Raw genomic sequence first — 22,876 nt, 5'->3', positions numbered from 1 at the left:
CGCCGCCTCTCCCCGCCCCTCTCTGTGAAGGAAGAGTGAGAGGGGCAGGCAGAGGCGGCGATGCGCCGCGATTGTGAAATTCCTTATGCGGCCCAGCCTCATCCTGACTTTGCCTCCTGCGGCCCCCCAGGTAAATTGAGTTTGAGACCCCTGCTGTAGATGCTGTGGCTTTAATTCAAAAATGTATTTAGTTTATTTTGAGGTAGTTTTGTAAATTTCTCTTCATTTTCTTTTTTTTTTTTTATGTGGGCCGGATGAACCTTTGTTGTAGTATGTTGCCCTGAAAATAATTGGCTTCTCAGAACATCATGCAGATGTAATTGGTGAAATCAGTCTGTAGTTTCCCTGAACATTATATACTAATAACTATACCGGTATTAATGTATTGGAATTTGACTGCTGTTAATCTTTCCAGCCTCCACACAGCACAGCAGGTTTCCTTACTGTTTACTTCCCACACTGTCAAATTAGTCTTCCATGTCTAGGAATGTGAGTGCCTATTGTAAATGAAGAAATCAATTATGAAATAGTTTTATTAACCTTCTTTATAGCAACCTTTATTTAGATAATGCCTTTATTCTTCAATTGAATATTTATATGCTAATAAATGCTCCCAAATAACATTGCATTTATTGTTCAAATGAGTTGCATTGTGGGGCAAGCAAATGCATTACTATTGTCAGTTATTTCAGCAATCTGATTTTCAGGTAAACTATTCTTTCTATCGACCCAATCCTTTTATGTGTTAGCTGTGAAATTCTCTATATGCAATCTCCGCGAACCTTGTGCAGCCTAATATATATTTCTTTTCTTTAAACACAGGAGAACAGTAGTGTGTCCCATTATTGATGTTATTAGTGATGATACCTTTGAATATATGGCTGGCTCTGACATGACATATGGAGGGTTCAATTGGAAGTTAAACTTCAGGTGGTACCCTGTTCCACAGCGTGAAATGGATCGGCGGCGAGGTGACAGAACGCTTCCTGTGAGGTATTTAATATAGCCTTTTAAGAACGGAGGCCCATATGCAATTAACTTTTTCTCCCGAGTTTTCTCCTAAGTGATATTTTTTAAACTTGCTGATAAAATTATTTTTAACCACTTGAGGTTAAACCCCTCCCCTCCCCCCCTCCCCCCCAGTGAAAAGGCCTTTTTTTCATAAATTGGGCCACTGCAGCTTTAAGGCCTCGCTGCATGGCCGCACAACTCAGCACACGTGAAGCGGAGCCTTCCAAGCGGAGATCTACTGCAATCCCCATTCCAGGCTATTCACGCCAGTCGTCGGGGAGTGGTCCTGGGGTTGCCGCCGCGTTCACGCCAATTGGCATGGAGCGGTCAACAAGCAGTTAAATCACCAGCAAGCAAGCAAACACATAATTCTGATAGAACATTTTCACCTATTTTTTATTACTTTTTCATGTGAAAAGTGCTGAAAAGTTATTCTAAATAAAAGATGAAAATAAACTTAGGAGAAAAAGTGAATTGCATATGGTCCTGAATGTCATAAAGCCTAGTTAAGCTTGGCCTTTTCAATTGATATTATCATTGATTAACGATCGATTGTTTTATGACCAACTAAAGAGTCTAAAGACCAACATTGTGGATCAATCTTTCGATTGATTTTAACAATTGCAAATGTTTAAATCCACCTTAATTTACGATCGATTAGACATTTTATCTAATTGAATGTCTAATTGGGCAAAAAGATTGTACATTGTATGGCTAACGTTAGAACTGTTTATAGTTGGACTATAGAACATACTATGTATAATGTTCCATGGCTACCTATTGATCGGGACTGCAGGCATATACTATTAGATGTGATGAAATGATAGAAATGATTAATATTGGCATATTTTCAGTAGTTTGACACCATACTCCATGTTATATTGGATCAGTGCCCAGCAAAGATCTATTTTTTTTTAGTTTTATAAATTCTGCTTTGACTCTCAGAATTACGCATTAAATGTTTATATTATTGTGCATGGCATAATCATTTTTTATTCAGGTCTGCTTTAAGTTGACAGAAGTAAGATCTTCCATAGTCATTCCATCATGGTCTAGACCTAGGCCAATGGGAGGATATGCTTTACTATATGTTTAGATCCTCGAATATCATCCTAGTTAGACTTGCCTTGAGTGCACTAGAATCTTGTCAGTGGGCATTCTATAGGACTGTAATAAAACTACAAGTCTGTATACACATTTGTGTGGATTTATTGAAATGGCCTGAAAAGTCAGATACACAATTAAGTAAGATAACAGCAGTATATGTAATCTGACCATTTAAAACTGAAAACATTTGACAGGTAAACTCTGGTATTCATCTGGCACATGATAAAGTTTCAATGTCTGATTCAAATGTTTTAAGTGATGACTGAGATTTAACTTTTGCCTCTCTTTCAGAACCCCGACTATGGCAGGAGGCCTCTTTTCAATCGACAGAGATTATTTCCAGGAGATTGGAACTTATGATGCTGGAATGGACATATGGGGAGGGGAAAATCTTGAGATATCATTTAGAGTAAGTCTAACAGACTATTAAAGTAATACAGTACAGTGTTTGGTAACCCCCTATAGTTGTTTATTCATTTACACTAAATTGTTTGTAATGTTTAAATAGAATGTCATATCAGACATTAACCACTTCAGTACCAGCAGTCTCTAAGCCCCTTAAAGAGGACCTCCATAGTAAATACAAAAATCCGGCAGCCTGCAAGTAAAATAAAGTTATATTTACTCGAGAAGCCTTGTCCCGCTATGCCGTCCCGCAGTCCATGCATCACCCGACTTCCGGTGCCTGGCCCCACCTCCTCTCTCCCTGGAAAAAAACACCAAGTTATTTACTGCAGTAAATAGCTTGCCGGTTTTCTATGCGGAGAGTGAGGAGGCAGGGCCAGGCGCCGGAAGTCGGGTCATGCATGGACTGCGGGACAAGGCTTCTCAAGTAAATATAACTTTCTTTTACTTGCAGGCTGCCAGATTTTTGTATTTACTATGGAGGTCCTCTTTAAAGACCAGAGACTGCTGGCACAAAAGTTTTCCGATGATACACCACATGGACCCGCTGCTATCGTGATCGTGCCGCTCTCCCGGTGCTGCAACTCACTCACCCTGCTGTCTGTGTGACGGCAGAGCTCAGTGAGCCGGTCAGGAGCCGATTTCATTGGTTCCTGGCCCTGTGATCACTGTGAACCTATATGATTGCTGCTGCTGATTTATGGGAAATCCAGAATTGATAAATACTTTTTACATCACTGTATGGAATGCAGACACAGCCAGTGAAACGCAAATAATTTCTACTTGCATTCAATGTAATTTGAATTTTATGCAGCTTGATACTGGACCAATGAAAATAACTTCATGCCATTCTGACTGGTCTAGTTTCAGGCTGCATACAAAATACATAAAATGTGTATGAAAGTCAAAATTATTTGCATCTTATTATCTCTCATAGTATGTTTAAAGGGGATTTTAAGCATTTTTTTTACTGCTCACAATATAACTGTTCTGTTTTCATATCAACTTTTCTTTTTAGATATGGCAGTGTGGCGGTACTCTTGAAATAGTCACCTGTTCTCACGTTGGTCATGTTTTTCGAAAAGCTACTCCATATACTTTCCCAGGTGGAACAGGACAAATTATAAACAAAAACAACAGAAGGCTGGCTGAAGTATGGATGGATGAATTCAAGAACTTCTTTTATATAATTTCACCTGGTGAGTTTTTTTTTGTTTGTTTGTTTGTTTGTTTTTACTTCTTTGTAGAGGACACTTTAGCGTTTGTAAAATAAAAAGGGCAATTCAATGTTTGTAAAATAAAAACCACTATCAACAGCACACAAACATAACAAAACTGTCATTCATTTAGGCCGAATCCACACTATAAGCGATTTTGTGAGCGCTTGCAATTGATTAGCGCTTGTGGTAATCGATCGCGGTGATTTTTTTTAACGCGGTTTTTACCGCGCTTTTAATAAGTGAATGGTAGTGATTTTTTTAACAAGTGCTCAGCAAGCGCTAATCAAACGCAAGCGCTCACACAAGCGCTTATAGTGTGTATCCAACCCAGTCATGTCTGTCTCCAGTGGAGACAGACATGACCAGGCAACTGCTGAGCTGATGGAGATGTCTGCAGGATACCCTGGTAGACAGTTTGCAAAGATATAAAGTGTGAATTTGTTAGTGTGACAAGTATGTCCTATTAAAATAAATAAATGGGGGGGGGGGGGGGTACTACTGTCATAGCTGCAAGCAAGTGTATTTAAAGTCTTTTTGGGAAATCATAGATGGATTTAGAATGAAATGTAAATACCATTTTTAATAACACAAAAATACAAAAGTGTTTTTTAACACTGGTGTATTTTTTCAGTTTTTCCAATGAAATTGAAGTTTCTCTTGAGATGCAGGCAGACATGCTGCAATACTAAGGGCAGTCACTCACACGGCAAAACAGGGTTTGTGTGTGTACTTGTGTGTAGTTATTTCTTTCTGTATCATTTTAGGTTTTTTCTATTCATATTGCAGTAATTTATTATTGGTGACACAAACTGTAAACATTTGGGGATTACATGGACTGTACTTAGGGGTAAGGAGACATAGAATTGAGTAGTATTTTCAATATGTATGATTTTTTTAAGAAATAAGTGGTTTGATTTATCAGTAGAAGCAGGTGTATTGTACAGCCTGGAGTAAAATTTGAGAGAAAGTTGGAATGATTGTTTGTTACATTTTGTTGCATATTTCTTACTTTAGGTGCCTTAAATTGCTTCTTTGTTATTAAAAACAATGCACTGGGCATGGAAAAGGCTTTTGGGTGGTGTGCCTGATTTTTTTTTTTTTTATTTGCAGATCCCTCGTCCACAATTTGAGTCACAGGCTGCTTATCTCAGTTCTGCCCCTCTCTATTTTTCCACAACAATTAAATTGAGGCCATGACAATAGGAGATCAAGAAGTGCGTATGGATGAGTCCATACTATAAATGGAGGCTACTACAAATTTTAGTACCAAACTGGAGCGCTTCCTAACACAATTAGCAGTATCAAAAGCAAAAAATTAATCAAAAGGGAAATCAAAAAAAGTCCTGCAAGTTTATTAAAAGTCCAAAACAACTCCTCTCCCAATTACAGCCTTGGTGTACGCATTTGAGGGTCGCCACTGTGGATTGACACAAAACGAATCTGAGGAGGCTCCCCCCTTTATTAGCACTGCCCACCCTCAGAAACACGCGTTGTAATACCGATCACTTCATCAACCTTCCTGCCTCTTCCTTAATCCTCCTCAGTATTACTACAACAAACACCGAAACAAGATCGTAACCTTCCATAACAGTGTTATGCTATGAAGCTCCCACCACCTGGTAACACCACTGACATACATGTGAGGCAACTTCCTCATGCAGTGTGACAGACCACAGATCCCTGGCATGTTCCCATCTACCACTCTTCCTAGGCTTCACTCATGTAATAAACCTACAAGAAGTGCCCTCGCCAGCCACATCCTGTCTCAGACTCGAACCTATGCATGTTTCATCATTGATGCCTCACCAGATTGATACAGTATACACATGTACCGTGTAATAAAAAAAAACTTCCCTATTACCCAAGAATTTAACTTTTGGGACAAATCATGGGGTTTAAATGCTTCTTTTGTTGACTTTGGATCATGTAACTATATAAAAAACTCTGTACATATAACAGACCAGGTAGTCAAATAAAAATAAGCCAGAGGTAATTGCAGAGAATATGTAGATTGGGTAATTGTTATCTAAAGGTTTTTAAAAGTAAAAACTCCATATTTTTAGAGGATTAGTTGGCTTTAGTTCACCTCTTCAAATTGCTAGGATTAATGCCAATTTACATTTAAGACTGGCAATTTTAAATAATGAGACCATATACTCCCAGCCCCAGTACAGCTTTTTTATAATTCTCATAAGAGCACCTTGCCTCCAGGAGGGCAGCAGCATATACAGAGGAGGCAGAGCCAGCCATGAGAGCAGAGAATACGAATGATGCAAAGACTCACAGCTCTCTGTCCCATGTGTTAGCAGCAGTAGATCAGGAGAAAGTGTGAGAAGGACCATCTGCTGTACCAGTGTACAGCGCTAATGCCACCTAGAGTTTACTGCCTGAAACCTAAATCAAGTGATTCTGGCAGCAAACTCTAGGGGGCAACATCTCTGGGTACAGCAGACAATCCTTCTCACACTTTCTTACAATCTACTGCTGCTGACACATGGGACGGAGAGCTGTGAGTCTTTGCATTCTACCCCTTAATTAGTATTCACTTCTCTCCTGGTGGGCCCCGCCTCCTCTCTCTGTGTTACCGGGAGTGAGGAGGAGAGCCAGCGCTCACCACAATTAGCACAGCCCTCGGCCCAGCAAATAGGGCTCAAGGTGGCCACTAACGGTCCAATATCTAGCGAAACATCGTTCGAGCGATCAGAAATTCTGATCGGATTGGTTGTAAATAATCTCTGTTGGTGGACACAATCGATTATGAACGAGTGAAAAAATTGTCGTCCGAATGAATTTTCGTCTAACCAAAATTTGGATTTTCTTGTTGGTTGTGATTGATAGGAAGCAAAGATTGGTTCGTTGATGGTGTAGTGAACGATGTTACAATATTTCACTTCCGATCAGAATTTCTGATCGCTCAAACGATTTTTCAATAGAAATTGGACAGTTAGTGGCCAGCAGGGAGAACACAGCAGACCTATTTTCTAATATGAAAAGCATACGCTACTTCTAAATTGTGCTTTTTTCTTTTTATTGCATTATTGCAAGTTCACTAGATTCAGTGTGTACTGAATCTGTGTACAGACATTTATTTTTATTTAATTTATAAAAAATAATGCATTTTATCACTGTTGACTTGATTCACTAAATCACTGAAACTGTAGAGGGTTTTTTCACACTTGATTTGAAGTCTTACAACATCATGCTAGCACATTCATGTTCATGTGATAACTTGCAAAAATGAGGCATAGACCATTTGAGAGATATAATGTATTTGTGCACTGAATACATGAAGCATTTAAATAGAGAAAGAATTGGATGGAGCTGAATTCACCTTCATTTTTATAGAAAAGGGTGTATGGTAGGAATATATGGCATATCACATGACCCAAGTGAAATTGCTATTAAACAAGTATAGCAGCGTAAGATTGAGCGAATAGTACTGTCAGCAATGTGCTAATGTACATAAAAAGTTTGGCTATTCCTCTGATGGAATAAATCTACAGGAGGCAGATAAGAAAAGTGTATATATGGCTTAAAGCAATGCTTGGAAATAAGTCTGTGGTGTCTGGATTTTTCATGACCCAAATAAAATCGATGCTAATGTTTTTTTATTTGCTGCAACACTGTAATTGCTTCTGTTAAAACATTAATGCTAATATTATCTCTGCAGGAGTGACCAAAGTAGACTATGGAGACATAGCTACAAGAGTAGCCTTGAGGCACAAATTGCAATGTAATCCATTTGCTTGGTACTTGGAAAATGTATATCCTGACTCCCAGATACCCCGTCATTATTTCTCTCTAGGAGAGGTAAGATATATGAAGTTCTTCTTATTTACAAATACTGCCACCTCACCACATTTTTATTCTTTGGGTCTTAAAATAGAAATGTTTTCCGCTTCCTAAATTTTCTTTCTGGTTTCTTATAAATACTTTGTCTTTGATAAACATCTAATGTCTTAGGAGCCTCACTTCAAAAGGCAGCAGCTTATTTAATAGTTTGTTCTGTTAAAAAAAGAACACGATAGATCGATTACTCATCCATAAATCCCTTAACATTGGTTTTGCGTGGTCAGATAAGAAACCTGTCTAAATACTGTAGTTGGCCTACTCTGTGTACAACTGTCTGGGGAAAGAGATAAAAAGGAAAGGAAGTTAATGTATTTTCTGTCCCATTTTTACATATCGTCCCTGCCTTTTTTTTCCCATACTCCTTTATCATCAATGTTTTACTCTTTCCACTGAGAGCAGCCCATGTACATGTTACACTTTACATAATTTAACACAAACTGATTTGAAAGTACGGTTTGTGACATTTTATATCCTATGTACTCTGTCACCTTTCCTTTTAGTTAATATATGCTTAACACTTCACACCAGGGTTTCAGGATTAGCTTGTGCTTGTAATGTTAGGCAAGAGTAACTGTGGTGTACTGGATAGCATTCTCACCTTGTAGTGTGTGATCCCATGCAGACACAGGGAGAACATACGAACTCCTTGCAGATAGTGCCCTGGCTGGGATTCAAACTGGAGACCCAGCACTGCAAGGCAAGAGTATTATCCACTATGCCACCATGTTGGACCAAAGTTTTGCATACTGTTAGCACTGTATAAATACAGTCATTATTCTATATACAGTATTTTTTCTGTGGGTTGCTTTCCTCTAGTGTTCCCAATCATTGAGTGTGAATAGCCAATAAATAAGCACTGAGATGGGCAAAAAAAAATAAATATATATATATATATATATATATATATATATATATATTTGTATACCGTTCCCCACTGTTTCTCATTTCAGTACTCTTCACTCTTGACAATCTTATAACTGTTTATCACATCTTTGTAGCTCTAATCAACACTTCAGCACACATGGAGTAGGAGTATAGACTAATAAGTTAATGTGTAGTAGTGTTTGCTCCTGTTCTTAAACCAAGCTATAGCAATAATGGGATTACAGTATATTGAATTATTTATTAATTAACATTTTAAAGGGAACTTGAAGCGAGTAAAATTATTTAAAATAAACACATGATGTACCTGCAAATGAATATTACACACTTACCTCACCGTCAGTTCCTCTCAGAAGCTCACCATTTTCTTCTACAGTGAGCCCTTCCAGTTCTGACAATATTTTGCCAGAACTGAAATATACCAGTTGCTGTCAGTTATATATCAGCAGATGTCTGTTAAAACTGAAGGTGCAAGGTAAAGTCCGTTTTCCCTATGGCTCAAGTGGGTGAAATTACAGTTTAACTATGTGCTGACCAGGAAGCTGTTAGGGGGTAATGGCAATTTTTAAAATGGAGGACAGAAAATTCCATTAATCATAGCGGACAAATGGGACGCAGGAGAGGAGAAAGAGATTGAGGAGTAGACTACACAGGAGGTAAATATGACCTGTGTATGGTTATTCTGAATTTTTATTTTCAGTTCAGGTTCTCTAAGTAATACTCTGTATAAGAATACTGACACTTTAAAAAAAAAAATACTGATTCAAAACTTACATTTTAGAACAGAGTTTGCTCTGGGAGTAATTCTACTTAAAGTGGACCTAAACTTAGAACCACCTTTCTGCTCTAAAATATGAGCAACAGCATAATAACAATTCCTTGGTAAAACCTATAGAACTCCTACAGTAATCCTGCAGTGTTTACTTCCTGGAATTCCTGGAGGTGGAGAAAGGGTTATATCCAGTGTTAAGATATTAGCACAGAACAAAGGCACACTGCTGCACAGCTGACAGCGCTGATTTCTACTTGCTGATTACTAGCTGATGAGAGGTAATTAGACAGGCTATTCTATCTAAACGCACACAGTGATTTTCTCAGCAGCTATATGTGTTTTCCATGTCTGCTGTGCAGGAGTTTATGTCCGCTTTAAAGGTTCCCTGTAATGACACAAGTTAAATGTGTATATACAGTCCCACACCTACATTGCATGAACTTGTTTTTTTTTTTTTGTTTTTTTTTGTTTTTTTTCAAGGTTCATAAAACTCCTGTATGGCTGAGAAAAACAGTTGAGAGCAGGGAACATACAAAGTTTAATAGTTAAAAAAAATTCTGTATTAAGTATTTGGGAAATTTTCTTTATTTTTTTTTTCTCAGAGACTGGTAGACAGTGATCAGATGAATGAAACATCAGCAGGATGACAGGCAATTGGTATAGTTAAAAAGGAAATAAATATGGCAGCCTCCATATCCCTCTCACTTCAGATGTCCTTAAAGGCAAAACCAACAGATTTCACATAACATGGGGCAGCACGGTGGGGTAGTGGTTAGCGCTCTTGCCTTGCAGCTCTGGTTCCCCGGTTCGAATCCCAGCCAGGTCAAGGCATTTGTATGTTCTCAAGGTACTCCGGTTTTCTTCCACATCCCAAAAACATACAGATAAGTTAGGCCTCTTTCACAGTAGGACATTGCGTTTTGATGCGACGTTGAAGTCGCAATGCAAATTACAACGCAATGCCCCAAAAAAGTTGCAACGCAACTTAATGACCCGTTACGGTCGCATACAGTAGAGCATACAGGCAATGAAAAGTATGTTTCCAAGTCATTACTGAGCATGTGCAAACAGTCCAACGCAGCTAATAACGTGCATAACGCACTACATGCAGCTCTTTCACTTAACGTGCAGCGTTAGTCACCAACGCAACGTGTGCACTGTGAATGGGGCATTGATTTTTCATTGCAGTGAGTTATTCTGCGTTAAATGTTGTTTTAACGTGCGACTTTAATGTCGCACTGTGAAAGAGGCCTTAATTGGCTTCCTCCTAAATTGGCCCTAGACTAGTATACATGCACAACATGATACACACATAGATGACTATGGTAGGGACTAGATTGTGAGCCCCTCTGAGGGACAGTTAGTGACAAGACAATATACTCTGTACAGCACTGCGTAATATGTCGGAGCTATATAAATACTTAAATAAATAACTGTATTGCAGTAGAATTTCCAGGCATGTAGGGGTCTAATCTTTCTTTTCCCTTTTCCCTTTTTCTCTTAGATTAGAAATGTGGAAACAAATCAGTGTTTGGATAATATGGCAAGAAAAGAAAGTGAGAAAGTTGGCATTTTTAACTGTCATGGAATGGGGGGAAACCAGGTAAGGTAACACACAATACAATACTTAAAAAGCTAGCCCCAGGCATCTTTCAATTGTATATACTGGAAATTTGATGTGAATGGATTCTTAACCTGTGTTATAATGACCCAAAAGAAAAACAATCTTTACAGCCAATTACTGGTGCCTCTGGCTATGACAAAACTCAAGTGTTTATTGGTATGTATTGTTGCAGGCAGCTGTACCCATTATAATGTCGATATAATTTCACATTATTAAATATCCAACAGGGCTTCATTTTCACAGCAAGGAATACAGTTTGTGTTACTTTCATGAAAGTGCAAACCTTTATTTTATTTTTTTTTCTTTCAAAATTGCTGTTTGTTTTATATATTGTTCAATTAACTCTTATTGTAGAAAGCTTGTAATAAGCTCTTCATTTAGACCTAAACATACACATTATTTAGGTGTTTAAGAGTTCTGTAATTTGTGTCACAATATACGTGCATTAGCAAATTAACCTATTCAAAGCAACTTGTTCATTTTCCATTGTTGTCTTATTATACCATTTAATGTAGTTTAACCGTTGCAGTGTCAGTTATTGGCCAAGCAAAACAGTGTTTTCATTCCCTTTTCCCTTGTTCTCCAAATTAAACTGGTGAACTAGAACATACATATTAAAGCCCATGAACCTGCCTTCACACTTCATCAGTAATGCAGCTGTCCAGCCAAGCAGGCTGCACTCTGTAGGATCCTGACTTGCCCGGATGGTGCTCCCCTGCCCTTCATTGGCCACTAAAGTAAAAAGGGGGGAAAAGCTTAAAGTGGATCCGAGAACTTTTACTCAATGCATAATTGTGTTCCTTTCATATAGTTTATAGGGCATTCCTCAAGCCAAATATTTTTTTTTAGTTTTTGTTTTAATACTCTAATTTCCTATAACTAAACAAGCCTCACCCACAGCTCCTTTTGTGCCTTGGCACTGTAGCAAGGGCTTATGGGAGCTCAGTCTGGGCGGGAGGAGGAGGAGGTTACTAGCCATTGATTTCAGAGGCAGAGGGGAGGAGGAGAGGGGACTGAATTTACACACAGGCAAGTTGATAGCATCTCCAGCCCTCAGCCTGCGACAAAGTGACAAACAGAACATGGCTGCCCTCATTGTAACACAGGAATAAGTAATCAGAAACTTTTGAAGCTGTTTGCAGCTAGATATGCTGTGTAAAGTATCTAAACTTTAGGTAAGATATATAGACAAGTTACTTGTTATAGTTCTTTTTTTAATCTTGGATCTGCTTTAATAGCTTAGTTGAACACCCTCCCACAAAGCTCTGCAAACCTTTCAGAATCTACTGGGACAGAAGCTTATTTCAGCCTTAGCCATGCCCCCTGCTCCATTGAGACCAGTGAGTATGAGGACTAAATGGCAACCCACCAAGAATTCCAGAAAGAGAGTAACCATTCATCTTCAAGAGAGCCATTTCAGCTCTACTATAACCCAGAGCACAACCTGTTTCTCAGTCAGGGGCCTTCATCCCTCAAGCACACCTCTAAAATGTGGTATGAATTTCTATTTTGTCAAAATATAAGGTGTACTTTTTTTGTTCTTAGGTTTTCTCATACACAGCGAGTAAAGAAATCCGAACAGATGATTTGTGTTTAGATGTTTCCAAGCTGAATGGTCCGGTTATCATGCTAAAGTGCCACCATTTGAGGGGCAATCAGTTATGGGAGTACGATCAAGTGGTAGGTGTTGCTGAATGATTGCTGTTTTTAGCATCTCTAATGTAATGAAAACTTTTACTGCCTAAAGATGATTTTTGCCCTTCTTATTATCTGGCAGTAATAGCCTTCTGAAAACTGGTATTTTTAAATGTAATAATCTCAACAAATGTATCATTATTCTTCATACCAATGTGGAAAAAAATTGTTCAAAATATACTGGGTTGGCAAGGTATAAATCCACATAGATTCCCATTACACCACACTGTGCTGTTTACACTGTGGGCAGTTTAAAGCTAACATTATTTTATTGGACCGCTTCTTTATAACTCAGTTGTAGATAGATTGCAGTGATTATTGTGATACAAATTTAAGCCTGATCTTGAGTGACCCTCTATGTGTTGTGAAGTTGAGGTACCCCCACTTTTGTGGTTCCTGAGCCTTGGTGGGATTTAGAGCCACAGTAAACATTACCATAAAATGTTACCTGTTTTTGAAATTAAGCACTGCAGCACACTTAGCAGCTGAGCATAGGAGTGTGGGGGCCTGATCGCACCAAGGGGTTTTCACCTCTTCTGTTGACCCTACTGGCATGCATCCACTTTCTGCTGAAACACACTCTTTGTCCTGCAGTACCTGGAGCTGTTACTGGATGGCAGTGACACTCCTCCAAGCTCTTCATCTAACAGATCAATGAAAAGCATAATAGGAATGCACGGGACACATGTGCATCCGCAAAGAACCAGATAAATTCCTGTTCTTAACAGTGTTTTTGTCTTTCTCTCAAGAGTCTGTAATATACTCCACCAACATGTCTATATTAGAAACCATTTTTCTAAAACCATAAAAAATATTGAATATTAAATACTATGAATATTTGAAATAGTTGATTACATCATATTTGTAAGACATTCTTAAGATAAACATGCCTTTAGGCAGACATAAAGGGGGAGGCAGCAGCAGTTAGTGTGGTCGGAGACAGTTAAGATTGGTTGTAACATGACGACGCTGTAAAAGGGCATCCCAAGTTGCAAAAGACCCAACGTTCTTGCTACAGTATTGTTAACACTTGATATTGGCCATTGCTATCATCATTTTACAGCTTTAGTTGCGTGAATGGCCGAAGATATACCACTCATCCCTGCTTCTTCCTACTTGTCATTTTCAGTCCTTTTCCAATAACGCATAGGGTAAAATGCACACCTCCAAAATCACAGCAGGTAGGCTTTGTCCCAGATAGAGCATACCCCCGGTGGGACTCACCTTTAAGTTCCTAAATCGATACACAGAAATACTTTTAAAATATCTTTTTTTTTTTAAATACAGTTACAATTTTATAACTATTATTTTCACAAATATCCAGGGCCTTTTTGCGGATTTTCCAGCACACCTTCGAAACAACACACATGGAAAGATTGGCACATCCCAGCAGATAAGAGAAACACCAAAATGCATGACTGAGTAGGTTCTCCTAAAGCGCTTGCCCACAGCATTTCCCAGTGGTAGCAGGAATGCATTGGCACCCATCCCAGCTGTTCTACTCACAGAAGACAGGGATGCAACAGCTCCATCACCACTAGGATACATTTAACAGAGGCAGGCTGTATTCTCCTAAAATCACATCTTTTTCTTTCCCTACCTACAATATAAAACAATTCACGCTGCTCTAACCTTATCATTCTCAGTAGTAGATAAAAGGTGGTTGGCTCTGAGCTCAGAATGAAAAACTAGGTGGTGCCCCCTCCCAGCTTTTCCGTGTACTACCTCATGTTGGTGATGATAGGATGGGGTTGGTCCTGTTTAGTCAAACAAGGTCACATCTGACAGTCATGTAGGAAACCAACAAGCCAGGTTGTAGGAATTGCAGGATTGTAATACATTCCACATACTATGCATATAAAAACTAAAGTTAGCCAGGACTGGAGCTTTAAGTACTAACACTGTTAATGCTAGATGTAATTCCTTACTACTGCAGATCTGTAATAGCATGTTTACATAGGATGGTATACATTACCTGTCCTGCCGCCTGCCCACAACGCCCACTGCATAGCCTATCCCAAGGCCAGGTACCTGCCCACCCATTTTGTGGAAGTTTTAAGGAAAGGGATTAGGTCAGTACTCCCTCCCAGGGGTTGGATTTTTGCACACATCTATTTGTATGATTCTTCTCACCAAGGGTGAGTTCTGCAGACCGAACTCCCCAAAGACTCAGGTGGGCATACTGGTATCTAGCCTCAGAGTACGCCACGCACCCCATACATTGCTAGCAGGAAAATGGTATTGTAGAATATCTTTTATGGACACACTTTGGTGCCTTGTGATATGCTCACAAAGTTTAAAAAAATAAGTTACCCTGAAGAAAATCCAAGCAATAGAAGCTGATCATATGAAGATGCTGAACATAGTTGAAGATTACCTTCACGGAAATATGTCTGCATGGAGATGTGATATTGCAAAGTGGAAGTGAGTAAAGTACGTTCTCATTCCCATTAAAGTACCATTAGGCAAGCTTAAAAAGGTCAAAGGGAGTGGCTTCCTCCTGACATTCTTTGTAGCATTACTGATTTGCGTATCTTTGGGGGGGGGGGTATCTCTGGAATAAAAAACATTGTTTTGTTATGTGGTCTTCACTGACCGTAACATCTGATAATGTATGCTGACTTTAGAACACTCATGTTTACTTAAGTCACTTTAAAAATGTCATATTGCTCTCTAGATCTAGTGCATAATTTAGAGGTACTTGGCATCAGATGATGATCCTAGAAAGGTATTGGGTTTGATGGTGAAACAAGATCAAAAGAGATGGAGCCATGAAGGCAGATTTGACTGTTATTTTACCACCTGGGAAATAAGAAATCTTTATATTCCTGTTGCCTTTTAAATTATCACCCAATTGATAAAATACAAATGAATCTCTAAGGCTTTGTTCACACTTGTCAATTGACACAACACACGTTCTGTGTTCATATACATAGAAATGCTGGCGTTTATGGTCACACATCACAGTACATTATTCTGGTAAAACTGTGCACCGTGTTTACGGGGAAAAGCAAGTTGTCAGTTTTTACACACATTCTATGTGAACAACCCCATAAAATGAGTTTTTACACTTTTTTCTTTTCTTCAGTTCGCTTACATTTCATGTCCTTCATGTATTGAAGCTTGGTTATAATTCTTGCAGCATCTAGCTATTTAATTGTCAGGAGGTGATATATCTCTTCATTGTATTTGTTCCCAATTAAAGCTTTCAGACTTGAAATTCCCACAAAGCCCCCTGATGCTCCCATCATTCACTTGTAAAGCAAGTTTTTATTTGTTGGCTGTTCAGAATGTAAGCAAGTAAAGCTAATTTGCTGTTGCATTGAACGTTTTTCTCTTTTGTCCTGCCACAATGCGAGAACTAACACGACTTTAATATGTCCTTTTCCATTATGAAGGTAGTGTGAATTGCTGCCAAGATATTAGACTGAGTGCTAACATGGCACATGGCCCAAATGTCTGCATTGTAACACCTGCTGGGCAGCACCTTTTCTAAAAATGTGAACAGATGTTCCCAAAATTACTTCTTTTCATTCCAATGCAGCTCAGGCTTACGTCCCCACCATTTGCAGTGTCGTAAAGTTATAGTTCATTCTGTTATATAATACAGTACTTAGCTAAAATGCAGCTTCTCTTTATTTGTTTCACTATTGTGAACTTGTCAGCTTTTATGTTTGGATATAATTCATTCTTTTAATAAGATCCTAGATGCACAGAAGGATAGCCATGTAGATCTGTGCAACATGAGGTCATTACAGTGTCTTTATTTAATAGCAGAAATGATAAAACAAAACAAATAATAATGATAAAGTGAACCTGAAGTAAAAATTCGGGAGGAGTTGACCAGTCACCGTGTCCGACACTACAGCATGACCTTTATGATGCAATACTGCCTGCTGGGTCTGTGTCACTGCCCACTTATGGAGGCAGGCAGTGCTGCTTTATCTGTGTTGTAATAACCATTTCCAAAAAATATTCTTGTCACATGCAGACAAGTTATCACTTTCACAAAGTATTGCATGGGTGTCTTTCACTGCATACAATTTCTGTGCCATTTTCTATAGTAACACAAAAGAGCAGATAAAGTATAAAAATGCCCTAAAACATACCATTATTTGAAAAAAAATGCCTGTCTATACTGGGGAAGCTTATACTGGTGCACATCTGGCTATCTATACCGGGTGGGGGGGGGGGGGGGTAGGGACTAACCCTGGGGCACATCTGGCAATCAATATGGGGTGAGGGGCTAATACTGGGGCACATCTGGCTATCAATACAGGGTGGGGGTAGGGATATAATACAGCAGGAAAAGTACATACTTTGCACTCAAACAGGGACATGGCTAAAATGTTAAAACTGCTTTGGTCCATAAGGGGGAAATTAGGTTTAGATGTGAAGTGCTTTAACAGTGCACTGTGTGCACAGAGCAGTGTAAAGTCAGGCATATGGGGTTCCATTTTCACCACGACAAGTGCTAGAATATTTATGGGGTGTTTTAAAGTTGAGGCTGCTGACATAAAAACAGCAACAAATTGGATATAGAACTGAATAAAAAAAAAATCATTTTCAAAATGATGGTTACATTTGGGAAAATTTCAGTCAAACTGCAACAGTCTGTATATTACCAAGTACCCATGATTGATTATCCCTACATGCCTACTTTAAAAAATGGTGACAGTTGTGGCATTTTTCCTGTTGGTTAGACAATTATAGACTTTTCATTATTAATGCAATATAAAGATTAAAAAAAAAAAACCTTTGTTTCAAAATAAAATACTGTATCTTTGCCATACATTGTACCAGCAACATACTTAGCCAACATAATTTAAGTGTTAAAATAAAGCGGTTTAAATATATTAATAACATGAAGTCTTTTTATACAGTGGCACTGTTTATTTTTTAAATGTAGATGGTGTAAAAAAGAGAAATAGTTGTTTTTTCCATTTTTTTTCTTTTTTTCCCTTTTAAAATGCATACAAAGTTAAAAATTCTTAGCAAAAATTACCACCCAAAGAAAGCTTAATTAGTGGTGAAACAAACAAGGTATAGATCATTTAGGTGTCATAAGTAACGATTAAGTTTTTGGCGAATGATTGAAAGGAGTATGAAATGTAGAAAATTGGTCTAGTTTTTAGGGGAAATAACTGATGGTAGGGAAGTGATAAAGTGAACCTTAACCGAGAGGGAAGAAAAAAGTTTCACTTACCTGGGGCTTCCGCCGGTTCCCTGTAGCCAGCTAGTTTCATTTTCCAGTGCAGCGCCCCTCGATCACGCTCCTGTCGTCATGGCCGTCATGCACATGCGCAGTATGCCTGCACATGCGCAGGATGGCCACGGCGACCGAAGCACGATCAAGGGACACGTGCTGCCAGGGTTTAGCAAGCGAACTGGCCCAGTGACTGGCCTGTCACAGAAAATGAAACTAGCTGGCTACAGGGGATCGGAGGATCGTTCAGAGATGACGTAGGCACAGGACGTCTCCAGGGGGGCTGGTGGAAGCCCCAGGTAAGTGAAACTTTTTTTTTTCCTCATGGTTAGTGTTCACTTTAACACATACCCACCTACCCAACCAGTATATAATGTTATGCAGATACTTTTACTACCTTATGTAAGGCACCTACTTTGGGTACAGAATAAGTTGCATCCACTTTGGCTACCTATCTAGCCATATTTGTATAAATCTTAAATAAATTGCAACACCCTATTTAATAAACTAACCTATAGTTTATTACATGTTAAAATCAAAAATCAGATTAGTGTGTAACTATATATCAATCCATCATTCCCTTCATCTAAAATAGTTATGTGAAAAGAGAAGGAGAAAGTTGAATGCCTGTAATGTAATTTCCCTTGGATGATCTCAATTTGTCAGCCACGTTCATGATTGAACACCAAGAACAAGCTAGGAGCGTAACTCGTGGTAGCCGCCGGGTGGTCTGTGTAGAGCAGTTTGCGCAGTGGGCATTTTACTCACCTCCCGGGGGCGTCAGCCGCCATGCTTCTTCCTCTCATCCGAGGCTCTGCTTCCCGCTGGTGAAATCGCCGTCTGTTGTCATGAGGACACCTGGCAATCTCACTATAGGGTTACAGCACCACCCAGAGGACGGAGGGCAAACTGCAGCGCTGGATTCCAGGGAGGTGAGTGAGTGCTGGGGCTGCTGCAGATCTTTCTGCAGTGTTATTTTTTTTTTCACTCCAGGTTTTAGGGTCTAAAAGAATGCTAAAAAAATTGCACCGCTTTTAGACCCTAAAATCTGGAAAAAAATCAGACTGTCAATGGGGTTCATGCAACTATTTTGCTGCAAAATGTTTAAAAATAATCGTAACCAGGCTTGTTAGGAGGCAGAGCAGCTTTCAGTGAAGACAGATTGGGGCTAGGTTTACACTGGCAATGCATGCGTTAACATATGCACTTTAACACATATTTTCATGCCATTTTGTAAACATTGGATTCACAACACACGGGAAAAAAAATGCTTTCCGCAGTGCGTTGTGAAAAAGCTTTCAGTTAAAGAAAACCTGTAACGACAAAAAGTTTCTCTGTGGGGTACTCTCCTCGGTAGGGGGAAGCCTCCGGATCCTATGGAGGCTTCCCCCGTCCTCCTGTGTCCCACGGCAGTCTCGCTCTGGCCCTCCGAACGGCGGGGATGTAAATATTTACCTTCCCGGCTCCAGTGCAGGCGCAGTATCGGCTCTCCGCGCGGAGATAGGCAGAAATAGACGATCGCTGTTGGGCCACTCTACTGCACAAATGCAAGTCTCCTGCGCCTGCTTAGCAGAGCGGACCCGACCGAGATCGGCTATTTCCAACTATCTCCGCGCTGAGGCACAACCGCGCCCCCGCTGGAGCCAGGGAAAGTAAATAAATGTAGCTCGTCGAGCCTGGATTGCCGGAGACTTCGGGGGAGCCAGCGCTAGATTGCCTGCAGCTACAAGGGAGGGGGAAGCCTCATTGGGACCCTGGGATACCCCCCTACCGAGGGGAGTACCCCCCAAGGGAACTTTTTTTGTTACAGGTTCTCTTTAAAATGCATATATTTAGGCTGACCCATTGGGAAACTTGGAGTGTTCCTTCACAGTCCTAAAGGAACTAGACTTCCATTATATTTGCTGATGGGCACAGAAAGCACTTGTAAATCTGTTCTGTGTTCAGTGGCACTGCTGCACTCCCAGAAATAAATATCTCACTGGGCATAAAGAAGAGTTATGTGTAAATATTAAATATGTGTTGCTGTCTGCATCTCCAGCATAATGTATTGTGATTCACATGAATAGTGTTCAGTTTGATTGAAAATAAATACCATCTGGCTAATACTCTGTATTGCAATTCCTTTCTTCACTTATCTTTGAGACAAGTATAGCTTATAAAGGCTTATTTCAGAAGCACCCTCCTAAATTCATTTTATAAAGCATTAGCTTCACTGTCTTTTATTTGTATAAATCTACAGCGATAACAAGAGATGATATAGAGTTTCTGCCTTGTAACTTTGGTGTACAGGTCAGTGGCTGTTGCCTTTGTGCCCTTTCTCTTTATACCTGAAGCATGTGTCAGAAGCGAGTAAAGTTAAACGACACCTATTGCAAAAATCGTAATATTTAAATACATAAAAATGTATGTTTTCCCAAAGTAAAATGCACTATGAATTACTTTTTTCTTATGTCGCTGTCACTCACAGAAGATAGTGACAATCTTACAGATATGTCAGGTTTTGGACTAATCCATCTAATCATGGTGCATTCTGTTTTTTTTGTTTTGTTTTGTTTTTTATAAAAGCAGTGCCATGGAATATGTTGGCGCTTTATAAATCTATTATAATAATATAATGATAAAATCACTTTCTGAACTGCAATTGTTCAGTCCAACTGCCGAAATAATGTGCAAATGAGTAGGGAAGCTGGCTGAACTCTTTCTATAGATTCTTTCCACTGAGTGGCTTTGTAAAGAATATAGGTAATACTAGGACTTTTCCATGAGATAGTTCTAAATCTGTCAGCTTTTTATTACCTACTTTAAGGCCCGATTCACATTAGCATTAAAAAAGGGTCAGTTACGAACGGATCCTAATGGATGCGAACGGATCCAATGTTAACCTATGGATCCGTTTTCATTGGTCTGTTAGAACGGATTCATTCCACACGATCCACTGAACTGACCGCAAATTTGGTTTTGCAGCAATTCTTCCATACTGCTGAGCCCAGTGGAATGGAAATGGAACCTGAAGCACTGCATTGGGGGCAATGAGAAAATGGAAAGTTTATTCACACTAGTGAAGAAACAGACCGTTGCAGCCAGCAAAATTAACTTTGCTGATGGGAGTCTGGGGGGATCTGGGGAAACTGAATGGAAGCAGCTGAACGGCAAACGGAGTGAAAACAAATCCGAACACCCTGTAATCAGATCTGTTTTTACGGATCAGTTTGCCACTAATTGCCAGTGTAAACTGGGCCTAAGTGACAACAACATAAGGAAAAATAATTTATAGTGCATTGTACTATCGGAGAAATGTACATTTTGTAAGTAATGTATTTACAATTTTTCACAATAGTAGTCCTTTAAATACCTTGTCAGCTTTAATTTGCCAGTGAATAGCATGCTACACATATTTACCGATGCCAGCTGGGAACAAGGGATGTAAAAAGGAGTGGATGAATAGCTTTTCCTGATAATCCAGCTATTTATTGTATGTTCTCCTTTCTTGTAGAAACTAACACTGATCCACGTGAACAGCAACCAATGCCTGGACAAAGCAGCAGAAGAAGACAGTCAAGTCCCCAGCATCAGAGACTGCAGCGGTAGCCGCTCCCAGCAGTGGCTTCTGCGTAACGTCACTCTGCCAGAAAGCGTGTAGAAGATCTATGGCAAACAACATGGTAAAATGAAACCTGTCAACAAATGAGAATTGACTGCGCTACCTCTGCACATATGAATTGCACATCCATGTGTATCCAGAAAAGGAGACTATTTTCTGCACCTGTAAAGTACAAGCCGGGGGCACATATCAGCTCGAGACTACCTTGTTGGTTTTTCAGGAGCTGCAAAAAAGCCCACCTCTATGAGGATGTAAAATGGTATACTTTGTATCAGAACTGTGCACACCGAAGTTTACATGAAGGAAGATCCTCCCTTATCAAGGAACTTACTAAAAAGCCAGTGCGGATGAATGCATTGGTTCCCTCCCGCCACCCTGGAGAACGGCATATCAGTACAGTGAGCCTGCACAGCTGTACCCTCTAAATACTGTACCATCTGTCAGACGTTTATATTCCAGGCCATTGCCACCCTCTGTGGTTCTATCAATGTGCTGCATATCCTGAGTAAAGAATGTACAGGATGGACAACCACGATTCCAAATAACTTACTTTGTTTTACATGTGAAAAAAACAGGGTTCCAAAAGAGATGGAAAAAAGATACATATATCAAGAGTACAATTTGTTATAGCAAATATCAGATTTATATGTAGGTTTTTTTTTACCTCTGCTGGGACAATAACAAATAAAACTCTTTATTTCAGTTGTGCGATAGTGATGGATAGATTCTATTTTTCATGATTGTAATGACGTTAATTTTTAAGAGAAGAGAAATGCCGCAATATGGGTGGGGAAAGTCTTTTCATTTTTTTTTTTATCTTGATTTTCTTTTCTGTTGTTTGGGTACTGACTAAGGTCCATAATGATGTCTGTTCGCCTTGCCTTCTAAAATGCAGAATTAATAATACCGTGCAACATTAGTGTTGTGTTATATAATGCAGTCAGTCTGTTTTTGTCAAAAGAATTTAGAGAGAGAGAGACAAGTTTCCAGTCTACTGACAAATGCAGTTGAGTGACTGATTGTAGTGCCCAACATTCATACTGATGTACATTTTTTTTTTACACAGCAATAAATTTAGTTTGTTCTAGCCAAAACATTGTTGTCTCTAAAAATAAAAACAAAATATGACAAGGTGGTTTTCTTTTTTGAAATGTTGATTCTCTGTCAGTAGGGGAAGTTTGTTAGTAAAACATAGTGCAAAACATTTTCCTTTAGGCTAGGTTCACAGTGGTGGTTGCATTCCCTGTAACAGCAGGAATAGGACGGGAAAGTCACACCGCACATTATCCACATGTTTCGCCACATACAGTGGAGCATACAGTCAATCAAACGTATGCTTCACTGTTAACGTACTACATGCAATGTGTCGCATAGGTGGTGCAAAGCAGTGCGGAAAGCCACGTTACGATGTAACGCACTACTGTGAACATAGAGAGGATGGAGGGTCAGAGCACCTCTGTTTTAGTTCTGTATAGCTTCAGCTATAACTATAGCTAGG

The 22,876-nt window shown here is 39.3% G+C and overlaps 1 protein-coding gene across 2 annotated transcripts in view; it reads left to right on the top strand.

Annotated features, from left to right (window-relative positions):
• Nucleotides 1-22,509, top strand: part of GALNT1 (polypeptide N-acetylgalactosaminyltransferase 1) — a 236,347-nt gene extending 213,838 nt beyond the window's left edge. For both annotated transcript variants that reach the window (XM_068236664.1, XM_068236665.1), the window contains 7 exons: nucleotides 823-993; nucleotides 2,410-2,527; nucleotides 3,542-3,722; nucleotides 7,414-7,553; nucleotides 10,754-10,852; nucleotides 12,419-12,553; nucleotides 21,271-22,509. In XM_068236664.1, coding sequence (XP_068092765.1) covers nucleotides 823-993; nucleotides 2,410-2,527; nucleotides 3,542-3,722; nucleotides 7,414-7,553; nucleotides 10,754-10,852; nucleotides 12,419-12,553; nucleotides 21,271-21,417 — 991 coding nt within the window. In that variant the 3' untranslated portion in view covers nucleotides 21,418-22,509. The remainder of the gene's footprint in view (nucleotides 1-822; nucleotides 994-2,409; nucleotides 2,528-3,541; nucleotides 3,723-7,413; nucleotides 7,554-10,753; nucleotides 10,853-12,418; nucleotides 12,554-21,270) is intronic.
• The last annotated feature ends 367 nt before the right edge of the window (nucleotides 22,510-22,876 follow it).

This window comes from Hyperolius riggenbachi, chromosome 5, assembly GCF_040937935.1.
Source record: "Hyperolius riggenbachi isolate aHypRig1 chromosome 5, aHypRig1.pri, whole genome shotgun sequence".
Taxonomy (NCBI): Eukaryota; Metazoa; Chordata; class Amphibia; order Anura; family Hyperoliidae; genus Hyperolius; species Hyperolius riggenbachi.
This window is presented reverse-complemented; position numbering and strand designations above follow the sequence as displayed.